The sequence below is a fragment of the Rattus rattus genome, chromosome 1, assembly GCF_011064425.1.
Source record: "Rattus rattus isolate New Zealand chromosome 1, Rrattus_CSIRO_v1, whole genome shotgun sequence".
Lineage (NCBI taxonomy): Eukaryota > Metazoa > Chordata > Mammalia > Rodentia > Muridae > Rattus > Rattus rattus.
In genome coordinates, this window is record NC_046154.1 from 251,803,233 (window position 1) to 251,821,027 (window position 17,795).

The following is a 17,795-nucleotide window of genomic DNA, read 5'->3' on the forward strand; positions in this document are numbered from 1 at the left end:
CACGACAGTTTTCCTACGTACGTTTGGGGAACACACAGGTAGACAAATTGTTTTAAAAGACACTATGAAATTCTCAGAATTACAAAAATGTTTTAAAAATAGATGTATGTAGTGGTGGGACACACCTTTAACTCTAGAACTCAGGACGGGGAGGCAGGCAGATCTCTGAGTTCCAGGCCAGCCTGACTATATAATGAGGCCCTGTCTTTAAAAAGTGGGGAAGGCGGGGGTGTTCAATCTCGGAGTTTCACTGCCCATGAACAAACTTCATGGAAAAACCAGTCCACATTGCCTCAGTTCTATAATATTGCCCACCACAATTATTTGCTGTGTTAGCTCACCACGGGGCATTCCTGAGCTAATTAAGTGTGAATCTTCAGAGAAAATCTTATGGTGCTTTCCCTTGTACGTGCTAAGTGAGGGCTGTACTGCCGAGCTATCTTTAATCTCTACTTGCTTGATTCATTATAGAGCCATACGTCTTGATTAAAGATCACTTGGGAAATCCAGCAATTAGTAATTTCAGCATTTGGGAGGTGGAGGCCTGAGGCTCAGGAATTCAAGGTCATTCTCAAGGGCACTGAGTCCTCTACCCATGGGGCAAGTGGACAGTGCCGCTGGACAGAAGAACGGGTAGGGTTGAATGAGTCCAAACCCTACAAACCTTGGAATTGAGGACCAGAGGAATGGGGCTACTACTACCTGCTCTGGAACAAGTAACCATGACTCCCCACTGAGGACCATGGCAACAGTCACTTAGCATAAAAACCCGAGTTCTCTAGGAGGTATCTAGATAAGTCCTGAGCGTTCAGCCAACGAGCTTTCACTTCCTAGACATTCCTTCCCGAAATTAGGTATTTAATCCCTGGTTCACCTTGGATAAGGTGTATGCGTTCACATCCACCGTTAAATAAAGCAGTTTGAACAAGTAAGAACCATCTCGTCATCAAGGATTGCTGTGGGGAGGAGGTCTTCTCTCTTCCAGCTCCTCTGAACGCTCTCTGACCTCACTTGGAACCAAACCAAGTTCTGCCCCAGACCTGGGCTCAGCCTTCCTGTTTCTGCCTGGCAGGCCCTAAGGGAAGCGTGGGTAAGGGACCTCCATTCCCAGTGGTGCCTGGGTACACTGGAGACTGAGAACCACAGCAATCATCCTAGATCCTGAGGAGGACCACCATTAAAGACTGCTGTTTGCATCCACGTGCTGGCTGTGCTCCAAGGCACCCGGGCGGGAAGGCAGGGTGCAGCCCAGTTTATCTCATAAAAACAAGCAAACAAAAACAACAAAAAACCCCTCCCATTAATCATGTCACCCAGCTAAATTTTTTTTTTTTTTCGGAGCTGGGGACCAAACCCAGGGCCTTGTGCTTCCTAGGCAAGTGCTCTACCACTGAGCTAAAACCCCAACCAGCTAAGTTTTAATATATGTTCTGTTTGTTTGGTTTTTTTCCACCGTTGCCGACAGATTGTTCCTCTAACAACGTATCTTTCTACCTCTACCATAGCATTCACACTGTGGTAAGCATGTAAAACAGCTTCCAGTGATCTCTACCTTCTGGTGTTTGTGCCTTATGTAACCTCCCCTCCTCCAGTGTGATTTGGCACTATTGACGTCCAACTATTGGGGTATGGTGGAAATGATGGAGCGTCCTGTGCCATTCTTGGGAGAAGCAGGAATTTAAAGTCATCCCCAGCCACATATCATGTTCGAGACCAGCCTGAACTACATCGGAACTTAACTCAAGACAAACAGATGGGAGATGGCTCAGCAGTTAAGAGCGTTTGTTGTTGGTTTCGGTTCCCAGCACCCGAATGGTGATTCTAGGCTCCCCAACTCTAGCTCCAGGGGATCTGACTCCCTCTTCTGATCTCTGCAGACACCAGGCACTCAAATGGTGTCCATGCATACACACAGGTTAACACTCATATATAAAAAAATCAGTCAAAAAAGAGCAAATAATAGCAATTTTTTCCCTTCCTTTACCAAATCTGCACTTACTTTATAAATGCATCGAGTACAAATTCCTGATAAGGTCTACGCACAGTCCTTTTGGGTTTAGTTGCACACAATCCACAATCCTAGCCTACAAAACTGGCCTTTGCAGTGGCTGCTCGCCCGCTGGCTGCAGCGTCGAGGCTCCACGTGTGCTCCACGTGTGCTCGGCGCTCCCTTCCAACTGCGCTTGCGCAAAAGCGGCGCGCGGGGGGGGGGAACTTGCGCTACAGAGCTGAAGCGAGGAGGTGGCAGTGGGGCAGATGAAGGCTGCTGACCATTCTGCGTTCGGGAGAGATGAAGAAGCCGTGCTGCTCCTGGAGAGGAGTCATCACCGGCACGACCCGCGCTGGCTGCTGCCGGTGTCCCCTCACGTCTGCCTGGCCTGCGCATTGGAGCTGCTGCCGGAGCCCGGCGTGTCGGTGCGACCTAAACCCTCCCTCCCCACAAGAACCTGGCGCGGCCATTTCCCTCACCCTCCTCAGCAAGCCAGCTCCTTTGAACCAGGCACACCTTTCCTGAAACCAAACCCAAACCTGACCCGCTTTCCCAAGGCTCGCCCTTCTCCCAGCTGCAGCGGCCATTGCTGCCCCCTACTCTTTAGTTTCTCCTGCGGCCCTCTGCCCTACCCTCTTCGCCCTACCCTCCAGCGGGCTCTGCCCGTCGCCTACTTAGTCTCTAGTGAGCCTGTTCCTAGGTGCATTGAGTCTAGAGGAGCCCCAGGACACCTCCAGGGCTCAGGGCCCCACACTCCCCTCTCAGTTCCCTACCCACCACCAGCCTCTCTGTTTGCTCTCCTCTGGAAATTGAGCCCCAGCTCGGCTCCTCCACCCACTCCCTTTTAGCCCTAGTGAAAAAAAAAAATGGGGGAGAGGCAGTTTTTGATCTTTGTGATGTCAGGGATGACAGGCAGAGAGGTTCCCGGCACGCAGAAGTGGGGTGCATGGGAAGTCGTTCTTGATAGCTTTACCAGCTTCTTGGGCTGGTGTGTTGGTGGCACACACTTAGGACAGGACTTAGAGGAAGGGTGATTAATTCAAAGCCAGCCTCAGCTACACAGTGAGTTTGAGGCCAGTCTGGACTCCACGAGACAAAAAAGAATGTCCTTCCTCCAAACGGATTGGCGAAGAGGAGTGATTTGTAAGTGAAGTGCTACGTAAACGTAGGATAAAAACATCAGCTTCTGCACAAATGTCTGAACTTCCTAGTGTAAATGGTGTCCACCCTCCCTGTAGGAAGGACGGCTCCCTCACAGGTTAAGTGACCACTGAAGTGTGGTCATATTTGGGAATCACAGTTGTTTGGGTTTAGAGTGACCCTCCCTGCCTTGGTTACTATTGAATATTTATTTCTCTTCATTCACCCGGAGCTGGTGCGCAAGAAGCACGTGCTGTTCTGCTTCCAAGATGCCCTGGTGAGGCACACCTCCTTGGTCACCCAGCTGGTAGCTCAGGACCCCAGAGTCTGCATCCATTTTGTACGCGTGCTTTTCGGTGAGATTCGAGGGGGAAACTGGCGCGAATTGTGCGTGCGAAGCATAGGTTTTAACCTGGGAGGGCTTAGATGACGTAGACGTCTTGGATCACCGTGGTAGTTTACTAGGAAGTTGTTTTTTGTTATAAGCATAGCAATATGGACACCCCCTAAGCTACACGGATCATTTTATGGTAACGGTCCTTATTAGATCTAAGAGGCTAGTGGAATGGAAAGATAGATAACAGGAAGTGGGAGAGTCCTCTTGTGCAGTTGAGTTTCGGCTCCGAATGAGAGGCCTGGAATGGAGTTGGCTCACCTTGGTTATAATCTGATCAAGCCATTTTCCTTCCCCTTCCTTAGTTTCTTCATGTATAAAGTGAGGTGGTTCCTTCTTTTGATTATGGTGTACGGGGTGGCCCTCGTCCTTGTAGGGAGGCCGGATAGCGTGCATTGAGTGCCTTTCCAGTGTTGAGACTTTCCAGGCTGACCAACGGGAGATCGGATGGCCTCGGAAGAAAATGAAGACTGCCAAAATGTCTTCTTTTTAACCTTAGACGTGTCACAGGCTCCAGAGCAGACAGTCTGTTAGCTGTGAACTCTGACTGTCGTCATTTAGAAGTTAGATTGGACATTGAGAACTCCGGGTGTTGTTGAGAGTAGATTGTTTAAAACTGCTGGGTTTAGAATATTTTTTGGTAAAACTGTGTGTGTTAATTACACTTTTCTTGCCTCCCTCTGCTCCAAGGACTGTTAAGCAGTGTGGAAGACGGGAGTGTGGCAGACCTCTGTATTGAAGGTAACATGTTCCTGCTGAGGCTGTGTGTACCACTCAAACTGGGAACGATTAGCCTGAACTGTAGCCCTGGCTCCGGAGGCTTTAGTGAAATTGCCCACTTAGAAATGTAGGAGGGAAGTCAGTGAGTTCATAACTAATTCTGTTCCTTCTCAGGCATCACCTCTTTGCTAAGTTCTGCGTTAAGCATTGGGGGTATGGAGATGGCTAGGGTGTGGCCCATGCCTTCTAAGAGTTTACAATCTGCAGAGGAGATTGGCTGGTAAATAAGTGGGGGTCATTGTGTGCTTGTTACAGAGGAGCGGACGATGTGCTGGGCACGGTGGTGGTGGTGGTGCGTGCCATGTATCCCAGCATTCTGTGGTAGAGGCAGGAGGATGTCTGAGGGTTTGAGGCCAGCCTCCTCTACATATTGAGTTCCAGGACAGCCAGGAATACAGAGAGAGAGACCCTGTCTTAAAAAAAAAAAAAAGAAAGAAAGAAAGAAAGAAAGGAAGAAGGAAAGAAAGAAAGAATTATGGCTGGAGAGATGACTCAGCAGTTAAGAGACTGACTGCTCTTCCAGAGGTCCTGAGTTCAAATCCCAGCAACCACATGGTGGCTCACAACCATCTGTAATGGGATCCGATGCCCTCTTCTGGTGTGTCTGGAGACAGCTACAGTGCAGTCATACATAAAGTAAATAAATAAATCCTTTCCTTCCTTTTTAATTCTTCCTTCCTCCTTCTTTCCTTCCTTTTTAATTTTTTCTTCCTTTTTTTATTTTTCCTCTCTTCCTTTTTTATTTTTCCTTCTTTTTTAATTTGCCATCAAACTTTTTTTTTAAAGATTTATTTATTTATTGTATATATGTATACTGTTGCTGTCTTCAGACACACCAGAAGAGGGCATCAGATCCCATTACAGATGGTTGTGAGCCACCACGTGGTTGCTGAGATTTGGACTCAGGACTTTTGGAAGAGCAATCAGTGCTCTTAACCGCTGAGCCATCTCTCCAGCCTGCCATCAAACTGTTAGTTTTTGAGTCATGTATGATAGTTCACGGCCATAATCTCAGCACTTGGGAGGTGGAGGCGGAAGTATCAGCAATCCAAGGCCATCTTTGGCTACCTACCAAGTTTGAAGCCAACAAACAAAGAAACTGGGCTGGAGAGATGGCTCAGGGATTAAGTGCCCATGCTGCCCATGCAGAGAACCTGGGTTCAGTTCCAGCACCTACATGGTGACTCACAACCATCTGTAATTCCAGTTCCAGGGAATCCAGTGGCCTCTTCTGACTTCTGCAGGCACTAGGCATGCATGTGGTACACAGTATAGCCATGTAATCAGTCTCTCTAGTTTTAAAACTTTGTGTGTACATGTATGTGTCACACGCTTCCAGGAGCTGGGGTTGTAGATGATTGTGAGTTCCCCAGTGTTGGTGGTACTAGCCAATCTCTGGTTCTCTGGAAGAGTAGTAAGAGCTCTTAATTGCTTAGCCATCTCTCTAGTCCCTTATTTATGCATTTGTTTGTTTGTTTATTTATTTGGTTTTTGAGACAGGGTCTCTCCACATAGCCATGGCTGGCCTTCACTCCTAGAGATCCTCCTGCTCTTGGTGTATTAGGCATTCAGTCCTAACAGTAATTAGCTCAACCTTCAGGAGGAGAAGCCTAGGATCAGCCCACTTCCATCACAGCCATGCTGTGAATGTGTTTATTAAATGAACCCCAGGTGGTTCAGGGAAGAGGAGGATGGATACCCACAAATGCCATTCTGACCCCTTGAGTGTTCAGAACCTCTTTGTAGCAGACGCTCCTTGGGAAGCAATCACATGAAACATGCATCTTGTGCCTATTCTGAAAGGTCCTCCCACCCCCATTGCTTGATCGTTGGCTCATGTACTTTCCAAAGTTCATGAACATTCCATAAATGGACATGATTGCTGAACGTCCCATAAATCAACATGATTGGGGTCTATTTCTGATCATGTCTGTCCAGGCACATGTCTACACATCTGGATAAATACGTATTACTTGAAATTCTGACTTCTGGAGGAAGTTCCTTCCTTTTTAATTCTTCCCTCCTCCTTTCTTCCTCCTTCTTTCCTTCCTTTTTAATTCTTCCTTCCTCCTCCTTTCCTTCCTTTTTAATTCTTCCTCCTTCTTTCCTTCCTTTTTAATTTTTTCTTCCTTTTTTTTTTCCTCTCTTCCTTTTTTTTTTTTCCTTCTTTTTAATTCTTCCTTTTTTTTTTTTTTCTTTTTCTTTCTTTTTTTTTCCTTTTGAAACAAGGTCTTGTGAAGCCCTCAAAGGCCTTGAACTCTTATAGCTGAGGAGGACTTTGAGCTTCTGATCCCACCTCATGCTGGGATTCTAGGGAGTGTCACCACACCCAGTTTTATGGGATCCTGAAAACTGAACCTCGGATTTCATGTACAAGCATTTTACCAAGCGAGCCACATTCCCAGCCTTACTGGGGGGATATTTACTCATAGCCTCCCTGGCCGTGACTCACTTCTAGCTGGTGCCAGTGTAATGGCCAGAACTGTTAGCAGAGCACCAGGAATGTCTTGGGAGGCATTAAAGGGAGGTTAAATGATGCATGGAGAGGACTCACGCTTTTCCCCAGCTCCTGTTTGCTTCCTGCTGCTTTCTGGCCTTAGGGAAGCTGATTTAGACTGCTTCTTTATTCTGACAGTGGTAAAGCATTCCAGAAATGGCTGTAAGTCTATATTGTGGCTTTTCTAACCAGTCTATACTTCTCAAAAGTGATAGCAGGAACATCTCAGTAATTGTACAGCAAAATAGATTTGAAGCTGAGAGATATTATGTTAATAATTAGTGCACAGGAACTCAACTTATAATTATCTTAAGATAGTTATGATTATAATAGAAATAATTATATAGATAATATATAATTATAATAATTAGAAATAGTATGTATAATAGATAACATGGTATATTATATATAATAATATATTAATGTATAAGAATATAAATCATAAAAATATATAAATACATAAATTATGTAATATAAATAGTTATATTTTCTCAAATATAGAGCAAACTCTGAGGGAGGGAAACACAGGTAATAAAAAGTAGTTTCCAACCCTGGCTTCATAGTAGCTTTACTGAGAGAACTCCAGCAATGTACTCACATTTTATATTAAGAGAAATGTTTTGGGGTGGCAATGAGATGGCTTGGAGGACAGGTGCTATCAAAGTCTAATACCCTGAGCTCAATTCCTAGGACTCATAATGGAGGAAGAGAACTGACTCTCAAAGGTTGACCTACATGCACACACGTGCATACACACACACACACACACACACACTCAAACACACACACAAATATAAAATGCAAAAATATATAAATAAGTACATACATATACGTGTGTAAGAAAATGTAAACAAAATATATTTAGACATACCTATCTATGCCTGCATTTGTTCATGTTTAAGAACATGAACATGTTGGGGGCCAGGTGTGGTGATACACGCCTCTAATCCCAGAATATGGGGAGGTAGAGGCTGGTGGACCAAGGGTTCAAGATCAAACTCGGCTACATAATGGTTCAAGGCCAGCCTGGACTACATCAGACCTTGTCTCAAAGTAGACAATAAATAAATAAAAATTAAAGATACTCAGACTTAGACACTCTTATTTAAATGGTCTAGAATGGGACTTGGAATATTAACCATCACCACCTTCTTCTTCTTCTTCTTCTTCTTCTTCTTCTTCTTCTTCTTCTTCTTCTTCTTCTTCCTCTTCCTCTTCCCTCTTCCTCTTCCTCTTCCCTTCCTCTTCCCTTCCTCTTCCCTCCCTCCCTCTTCCTCTTCCTGTTCCTTATCTTCTTGTTCTCCTCCTCCTCTTCCTCCTTTTTTCTTCTTCTTCCTCCTCCACCCCTCCTCCACCCTCTTCCTCCTCTACCCCCTCCCCCCTCCTCCTCCCCTCCTCCTCCACTCCTCCTCCCCCCTCCTCCTCCTCCTCCTCCTTCCCCCTCCTCCTCCCCGGAGTTGAATCCAGGACGTCACGGGTGATGAGCATCCTCTCCTCCATACTGTGCCTCACGCAGCCTGAGATGGGAGCTGCTAATACAAAGTGGTGACGATGGGCGTGTGCACTTTAATGTGGGAGAGAGGAGCGCTGATACTATTTGCAATGCCTGTGGTTTGAGTACAGGGGCTATGATGCCGAATCATGGGTGTGCGGTTGTCTTCTGGGTTGTAACGCTGTTGTGTCTCTCCAGTCCTTATCCAGCTCACTACTCAGCCCAATATGGAACAGACCATCCAGTGCCTACTGAATGAGTGCCACAGAGAGGTGAGCATATAGCTGTGGGGTCCTGAGACCCCCTCAGACTCCCCAGACTCTGTCAGAGCTAAGTTAGTCCTCTGAGTAGATAGAAAATTAAACTCTAGAGATTTGCTTAAGGTCCCACAGTTGGCGGAACCAGAGTATAGGCCCGAGGCTCTAGCACACTGTACAGTATATGACTTCCACTTTCGGAGACCCAAGTTCGGCTTCTATGCTCAAAGCCTTCTCTTCCCTGTCCAGCCATCCCACGGCCCATTCTAGGAGACTCTCGGACACAGCACGTATTTCTTTGATGAATTTATCAAGGAAACAGATTCTGTGTCTGCATTTGGTATTTCCACCTGGTTTTGAGTTGTGTGCATGATTGGTATCAGTATCTGAAGTCAATCTCGCACCGTGTGCATAGCATGCTTTCTTTATCATGTTAAAAGCCAGTTAAACCGTATCCTTTGTGCTATGCCTAAGACTGAGGAGTGATAGCAGAACCACGTTTTGTTTTGGAGACAGGATTTCATGGTGTAGCCTTGACTGGCCTGGAAATCATGGAGATCTGCCTGTCTTGGCCTCCTGAATGTGGGATCACAGGTGCATACATACCACCGTGCCCAGCTTAGGACCACGTCTTATTTTATTATATTTATAAAGGAAGACAAATGTCCACCTTGATCTAACCAAGAGCAATGTTTAATTATATATTGTATTTAAATTATCATATAATTATTGTGTGTGATGAATGGATTAAATTTCAGATCATTTATATATTCATCACAATGATGTCACTAACCTTTATTGATCACCTTCTCTATCTTATATGCTGTGAGGTGATCTGCATGCAATGCCCCTTTCTTTCTTTTTCTTCTTTTTGAGGTAGGGCCTCCATACATAGCCCAGGCATTGAACATTTGATTCTCCTGCCTCAACTTTTCAAGTACTGGCATTATATGCAGTTTATAGGAAACATCTTATTAAATTAAAATTAAAATTTTATTTTACGCATATGAGCTTTTTGTCTGCATGTATGTCTGTGCACCGCGTGTGCGCCTGGTGCCCTCGGAGGCCAAGGGCAGTGTTGGGTCCCTGGAGCTGGAGTAATAGATGGTCGTGAGCTGCCATGTCGGTGCTGAGAAACAAACGTGGGGCTTTTGGAAGAGCAGCCAGTGCTCATAACCAACGAACCACCTCTCCAGCCCCTCTCCCTGTTTTTGAGACAGGATCTTATTAGTAGGCCAGGCTGGCCTCGAACTCAGAGATCCCACACACCTGTCTCCCGAGGGCTGGGATTAAAGGCTTGCAGTGCTCAGCCTGGCTGAGGTGCAGTCCCTCATCCAGCCTCGTCAACAAACGCAAGAGAGCGGTGTCCTTATTTCCCACTGGAAGAGTCTAATTCCGGAGAGAAGGTCACTCTTCCTGCAAACCAGAGAATGTGACAGTAAGAACTGAGCATGGTGGTGCAGCCTATAGTTCCTAGCCTCAGCTATGTAGAGAATTTAGGCTAGCCTGGGCAAGATGAGACCTCAAAAACCCAAACAACGAAAAGATTCACATCTATCACAGGATCAGCAAAATTATGTTTATTCAAGCCATGTGACATTCATCCACCAGTTCAGCGGCAGAGGGAGGCTTGTGTTCAGTCCCCAGTCCTACACCCACAAAGAGTTAGTTGAATGCTCAGTAGTGGTAGCTAAAAAAAATGTACGTAAATTCATTTAGAATCAGTGTTTTATCTTTATGAGGTTTCCAACTTTCATCCTCCAGTGTCTGGTTCTAAGGGAGACAAAACGCTCTCTCTCTCTCTCTCTCTCTCTCTCTCTCTCTCTCTCTCTCTCTCTCTCTCTCTCTCTCTGTGTGTGTGTGTGTGTATGTGTATGAGTGTAGATTGAACACAGGATCTCAAACATGCTAGGCAAGTGCTCAACCACCAAGCTACATCCCAATCAAAATATGCTCATATTAACACAGTGTGACAGCCTTGTACTAAGCTAGAAACAGAGGACTTAGAGAAGAATCTGGCTTGGTCACCCCACCCCCCTCCCATCCCCCCACAGTTCTCAGGTGAATGGAGAGATTTGGCGAAAGCTGCCTGTGGTGGACAGACATGCATAACAGATGCTAACTGGGTAGGGCAGGATCAGCATGGGAGAGAGTCAGCTGTGATTCTGACTAGGCACCTGTTCACTTTCTGTAGCTGTGTAACCTGCCCTCCATGGGTGGCAGCCTGGCCACCACGACTCTTCTTGGCAAGCTGGTGAATGCCATTCCTGATTTGGCAGAAGATCTTGTCATGGAGTACGGTGAGTTTCCTGTGGAGAGGGTGGCTCCTACCCTTTTCTGCTTTGGTCACATTGCCACTTGGGCGCCCCAGTCGCTGTGTATGCACACTTGGGAAGGTACTACGTCCTTTATCTATTCTTCAAAAAAAATTTTTTATCCGCAGAATGTGCTGCTCCATACTGGTCAGTTTGTAAAGTGTCCTGACTGTGGGCTTGGGCCTCTATATGTTTTTTTTTTTTTTTTTTTAAGGTTTTTTTATTTAACGTATATGTCACTGTCACTATCTTCGGACACACCAGAAGAGGGCATCAGATCTCATTACAGATGGTTGTGAGCCACCATGTGGTTGCTGGGAATTGAACTCAGGACCTCTGGAAGAGCAGTCAGTGCTCTTAACCGCTGAGCCATCTCTCCAGCCCGATGTTTTGTTTTTTGAGACAAGGTCTCACTACATCATCCAGCCTGGCCTCGAACTCACGATTTTCCCTCAGTACACTGAGTCCTGGAATTAGAGGTGTGCACTACAATGTTCACTCTTCACTCACCTTTTTTTTTTTCTTTTCTTCTTTTTCCGGAGCTGGGGACCGAACCCAGGGCTCACTCACCTTTAATATGGATGGATTAAGGGCTTACCTCAACCTTCCTTTTGGATGGAAGGATAAATGGATTAAGTCTGGGACACAGCACTTTTGCATTTTGTTTATGTAATTTAGTGTGTGCGAGGTGTGTGTGTGTGTGTGTGTGTGTGTGTGTGTGTGTGTGTGTGTGTGTGTGTTTGTACAAGCCACAGAGACTTTGTGGAGTCCAGAGAACAACTCTTGGGAGCCATTTTCTCCTGCCACCTTGTGGAATCCAGAGACCAAACTCAGGTGGTTAGGTTTTCAAGCAAACCTCTCTCCCCGCTGAGTGATCTCACAGACCTTGAAGCACTTAAAAAAAGAAAAACCCAGTGAAATGTAAATATATATTTCCCAGAGGATTGACCTTTAAATTTTTTGTTTGTTTTTGAGATAGGGATTCTCTGTGTAGTCCTGACTGACCTGGAACTCACTCTGTAGTTCATGCTGGCCTCACACTCAGAGATTCACCTGCCTCTGCCTTCCACATTCTGGGATTAAAGGTGTGCGCCACCGCCTGCCTATCCTTAAAGTTTTGACTTTCTCTTTTGGACTCTAGGAAACATTTCTTGTAGGTGATTTGGGAAATCGCCACTATCTCACTGAGATGACAGTTTGGATTTTTATTTTTCTAAAAGAAGTGTATCTATCTAACTGTTTATGTGCATGCCTGCATGAGTGTACAGGTGCTCACAAAGGTCTGCAGGGAGCATCGTATCCCCTGGAGCTGGAGTTATAAAGGGTCGTGAGCACCGTGATAAGGGTGCTGCGACCTGAACCCTGGTCCTCTGCAAGAGAAGTAGGTGCTCGTTACCACTAAGCCATTCCCCTAGCACCGAGTTTGGAGTTTAATATGGGAACTGCTGTAGGACTTCTTGTTTGTTGCTAGAGAGATGGTTTAATGGTTAAGAGGACTGAAGTTCAGTTCCGGACCCATAACTGCCTGTTGCTCTGTATCTGGTACCCTCTTCTTTCCTCCCTTGGGCCCCTGCCCCCTGCCCCCTGCCCCCTGCCCCCTGCCCCCTGCACTGTTCACAGGCTGCACACACACACACACACACACACACACACACACACACACACACACAAACCCATCCACGGACACATTAAAAATAAAACTTAACTCCAGGGGCCAGAGGCAGGTGGATCTCTGAGTTTGAGAGAAACCCTGTCTCAGAAAAAAAAAGACCAAAACCAGTCAACCAACCAACCAAACAGTAACAGACTTCTTGGTTGCTTTCTGGTCAGGCAACTTGATGGAGCATCTGTTGAGGGGCTTGGTTTACCCCAATGAGGGGGTGCAGGCTTCCATCTGTTACCTCTGGGAAGCTCTACTCCTCATACGGCTGCAGAGATGCTTTCCGGCCATTTCCGGGAGAAGCTGTGTGCCCTCTTCCTTTCCACTCTGGACAACGCCCAGACAAGGGACCTACAGATCAACTGCTTGGGTAAGAGTGTGCTAGAGAGCAAAGGGAGGGGCGTCGGAGGTGGAGAGCTTATGATTCTGGCTGCTGCAGATGGGAGGGCCGAAGGCAAGCTTGGGAGATAAGGCGCATGGAGCATGAGAAAGATGCCTAGGTTTGGAGTGCCATTTTAAGTGGCTGCCCCTGGGAGGAAAAGATGGAGGGACTAGAAATCGTTTTGCTTCGGGTCTTTGCTGCCTGAACTTGCTGCCAGAGTGAACTGTCATATGCTACACGGTTTTCTCCTACAGAGTCACTTCTGTAGTCAGAAAATCTGTGACCTCTTCTGGCCTCCAGGGGAAAGTCCGGGTTCCCTGCTTGTTATATAGGCTTCTTCTCCCTCCTCCTCCTCCTTAGGAGACTGTATGTATGTATGTATGTATGTATGTATGTATGTATGTATGTATGTGTGTATGTATGATGTATGTATAACTCTAGCTATATCTATGTCTGTCTGTCTGTCTATCTATCTATCTATCTATCTATCTATCTATCTATCTATCTATCTATCTATCTATCTATTTATCTATCCTCCTTATATGTAACCTAGGCTTGCCTTCAGCCCTGTCCTACAGACCTGTGCCACCATGACTTGCTGTTGAAGGATTGTAGGAGCCTCAGCTTAGCCTTCCGGCATCTTGTTCTGCTCCTTACATGAATGCTCACGCCCTGGTGGATGCTTCTGAGTAGTGAGCATTTTTATTTTATGTGTTTTATTGTATTTGTCAGTACCTGTGATTGTGCTGTGCCCCAGCTCCAGTTGTCACTTTTCAGACAGTGTGGACAGACACTGTGATAGGTGACCGAGTGTGGGCTGGTTTCCGAGCAGGAGCCCATGGTGACCACTGCTTCTTTTCACCATCTAGGTCAATGGTTCTCAACCGTTTTAACATTGTGACCCTTTAATACAGTTCCTTATGTTGTGCTGACTCTCGACCATCAAATTATTTCACTGATACTTCATAACTAATTACGACACTGCTGTGAATCACGATATAAATATAGGCTATGCCGGATATCTGATATCTGACCCCTGTGAAAGGGTTGTTCGACCCCCAAAGGGGTCATGACTCACAGGTTGAGAACTGCTGGTCTGTGCAAGAGCTCTCGTAGGTACAGTCTACCCACTCAGGGCGTGCTAATTCTGAGTCAGGCTGTGTGCTGGACTCTTGGGTCACCAACTCCTATCCTGTAGGAACTCATAGGCCACATGGAGGATAGACACGGCCAGCAGGAGTACAATGTGGTGCTCTGACATAGAGATGCAGGAGGGAGGAGAGAGACTTCCTAAAGGAAAGGATGCTTAGCCTGAGGCCTGGTGTGTGTGTGTGTGCGTGTGTGTGTGTGTGTGTTGGAGGGAGGAGGAGGAGGGGAGAGGATAGAAGTAAATGGGCACAAGCACCAGACATGAGGCAGCCTTAGCGTGTGGCACCCTGTGATAGTAGAGAACAGTAACGTTACAAGGGTGTTAGTCCCAGAGCTGGCCTAGGCAGAGAACAGGGAACTCTCAGCTGATGGTGCGTTCCAAATCCTACCTGGAGCCTTTCCCTTCCCATCCCCCTCGAACAGGTATGCAGTTACATTCTTATTATTTTTTTTAGATTTATTTATTTTTATTTTATGTGTACGGGTGTTTTCCTTGGCTGTATGATAGCCACTTATCACATGCATGAAATGCCTGAGGAGACCAGAAGAGGGTACCAGCTCCCCTCAAAATGCAGTTACAGATGGCCGCTGTGGGAGCTGCAGATGGTCGGTCACTGTGGGTGGCGCTCCCGAGTAGGTGGACCTGGGCTGGTGGAGGAAGCAAGCTGAACAAACCAGGAAGCAGCATTCCTACACAGCCCGGGCTCTGCTCAAGTTCTGGCCCTGACTTTCCTCACTGATGCACTCTAACATGGAAATGTAGGGTGAATGAGCCGTCTTCCCCAAGTTGCTTCTGTTCATCATTTTGTCACGGCAACAGGGAACTAGACCAGGACACGATTGGATCCCTGGACTCCTAGGCCTCACAGCCCGTAGGTGCTTAGCCTTGTGGGAGGAAGGTGGGTTGCAGAAAGCAAGCCAATGCCTAAGAATTCTAACCACACTTCATATTTACAGAGACCTGAAGAAGTCTCTCAGGGGATGTCTGAGGGCCATCTTTTGATAACTCTGGTGCCCCTGTGACCTCCCTCAACCCCTCTGCTTCCTAGGTTTGCTAAGGCAGCTACTGAAGTACGATCTCTTCGTGTCCGTGATCATGAGCAAGTCTGTGCCGGTGGAGGGTGCCGAGAGCGTCGAGCAGCCATCGAGAGAGACCTCACTACCATTGGTGCTCAAAAAGGTAGTGGTAGGCCAGTGGTAGCTAAGTTGTAGAACTTGTGAGGCAGGAGGATCAGGAATTGCAAGGTTGTCTGGGCCACAAGAGGTCCTGTCTCAAAACAACGATAGCAGTAAAGTGAAAGAAGCAGGGGAAAAAAAAAAAAATCAAAGCGCAAAGCAAAACCAAACCAACCTCCCCCATCTTGATGGGACAGGCATTTCGGTTGTGGGAGGACCTTTACATTAGAGTGGTCTGACCCTCGTTCCTGCCTTGGCTTTCCTTCTTCCCGTCCGGGTAGCCTGGAATCTGATGATCTGAGCAGACTCATTGGATCGGTGTTTAGTTATACACCGAAAGGCTGCAAGACTAAAGGAAAAGGGGAGAGGGGAGACCAGACACGGGTTTCTAGAACCCTCTCAAAGCAAGGTCGCGTAGGGCACTATAGCTCCTCCAACGGTCTGTTGGGGAAACAAATGGAAAGTCTTTGTGTTCCCCTCAGGAGCTTTGCTCTCTCCAAGAGCAACAGCTTTAGGCTTGTTACCTTAGCTCTTCTCCACACACTCAGAGAAGTGAGTTCTGCTCTCACTTGTCATGTGACTGTGGCCGGCGGCCAAGCCGGAGAAGAGCTTTTGTTAACGAATCCCTGTTTCTGAGCTCTGGTGGACTTCACGGTGTGGCCTTCCGCCTATTCTCACCTGTGGTGGGTGTTCAGAGACTGCTTTCCATAATCTATGGTTCTCCCTTTGCCTGGTACCAGGGAGTATGGGGTCTGTGAGGATTTGGGCTTCTGCCCTGAGGCGCGTAGGCCGGGTTCCCTGGTCTTCTCAGTGGCGTGACTGGGAACGTGACTGGGAACTTTTGCTGCTTCCCCAGTTTCTCCTGTCCAGAGATGAGGTCCTGCAGGTGGCCAGCTCCCACTGTATAACTGCAGTGCTGGTCCATTCCCCTGCAAAGCATGCTGTGGCCTTCATTTATGCTGACATCCCAGGTATGGGAATCCTCTGACCTTCTCCCTGGGGACTCCAGAGCCTTGAGGTGTGCCTCGGTGGTGGTGGCAGTGGTGGTGGCAGTGGTGGTAGCGGCAGTGGTGGCAGCAGCAGCAGCTGTGGTGGTGGCAGCAGCTTTATCTTGGATAACTCACCCTGGGGTGCGGGGTCAGCTGTGTGTGTGGCGGGGCCAGCTGTGTGGAGGGCGGGGTCAGCTGTGTGGGGGCGGGGTCAGCTCTGTATAGAGTGGGCTTGCTAACACCTGATGGACTTGAGCAGGTTGTTACTGACATCTGTCATTATTTTGACTTTCCGGGAGTGGCAGACCTGAGACAAGGAGGGCAGAGGTTTGTCTAGTAGCGATGTGGAGCCCGAGGGCATAAGCCCTGTGATGAGTGTAGGTGTCACATATGCCAGCCTCATCTTGTTAGTTTACTTTTTGTGGTCATTGTTGTAGAAATTACTTAAGTCCCAGCCCGGGGTTTCTACCCGGCTTTGGTTACTGAGTTCCTGGATGAAAGACACACTGCCTTTGTATTTTTAATAAGCCTTAGTCAGCACAGTAGCTGGGCAGCTGCCTACCCTCCATGCTGTAAGAATCCACTTTCCTATCGATGTCCCCCAGTTGCGAGTTACTATTTACTGTGTTCCACCTGGGCTGCTCTTAACCTCAGAGCCCTCAGAGCCACGCTCTCTTGACCCTTAACCCGAGGGAGGCAGCTTCTCCTTTCTCCTCTCCTGCACCTTTTTCTTCCCTGTGGTCAGGTCAGGGTCTCAGGGACTTGCCACTTTGTCATGGAGCTGTATCTCCAGCCCATTGTTGTTTTGGAGATTATGAAATTGACTTTTTTCCTAGAAAAGACACAACTGTGTGGAGACAGCCACACAGGACTCAGCAGACCAGTGTGAACACACACACCCTTTTCGGTAGAGGAAGAAGGAGAATGTGGAGTGTACACAGTTTTGAAGGTCTACAGATGATGACTGAGGAGAATTAAGGTTCAGAGAAGGGAGGGGATGTTCCAAACCCACAGGGCTAGTCCCTGGCAGAGAGGCGCCATGGGGTGAGGACCGATTTATTTCTGAGTTGTGCTGATTTACATCTGCCTGCCCTAAGAGTTTGAAAACCCAACGTTTCATTCTCTGCCTTCACTGTTACTGTGACTTCTTCCGGTTCACCATTTCCCCATCTCTTAAAAAACGAAACAAACAAACAAACAAAAAAACAAACTTCATGGCCCTGAGGACACGTTGAAGGCTTGTCTGTGGGTTGTCATTTTCCGATGGAGAAGGTTGTGTGAACAGAGTAAAAGAGGAAGAACTGATAGAGTTAAAGCCCTCCAGTCAGTTTGAGGACCGATCTCCAGCCCCCACTTACTGGTTTCTCCTCTCCCCGCCAGAGTTCCTCTTTGAGCATCTTTCATCTTCCAGCGAAATCCTTGTCTGGTCCAGCTACAACTGCCTGATACTCCTGGCAGAAGAGCCACTCTTCTTTTCAAAGTGCCACACGGTGTATGGTTGGTAGCTTGGGCCCTGTGCTGACCCTAGGTTCGCAGATAGCACTTTAAGGTTGGGTAGCAGCATCAGAGGCTGG

At 47.2% G+C, this 17,795-nt stretch overlaps 1 protein-coding gene across 1 annotated transcript; it reads left to right on the forward strand.

Annotated features, from left to right (window-relative positions):
- Positions 1-2,256: 2,256 nt before the first annotated feature.
- LOC116890047 (meiosis inhibitor protein 1-like) lies at positions 2,257-17,726 on the forward strand. The gene is made up of 7 exons (XM_032890819.1): positions 2,257-2,674; positions 8,492-8,565; positions 10,745-10,850; positions 12,800-12,895; positions 15,106-15,236; positions 16,089-16,203; positions 17,602-17,726. The coding sequence occupies exons 1-7, from the start codon at positions 2,257-2,259 to the stop codon at positions 17,724-17,726; spliced, it is 1,065 nt and encodes a 354-aa protein (XP_032746710.1).
- The last annotated feature ends 69 nt before the right edge of the window (positions 17,727-17,795 follow it).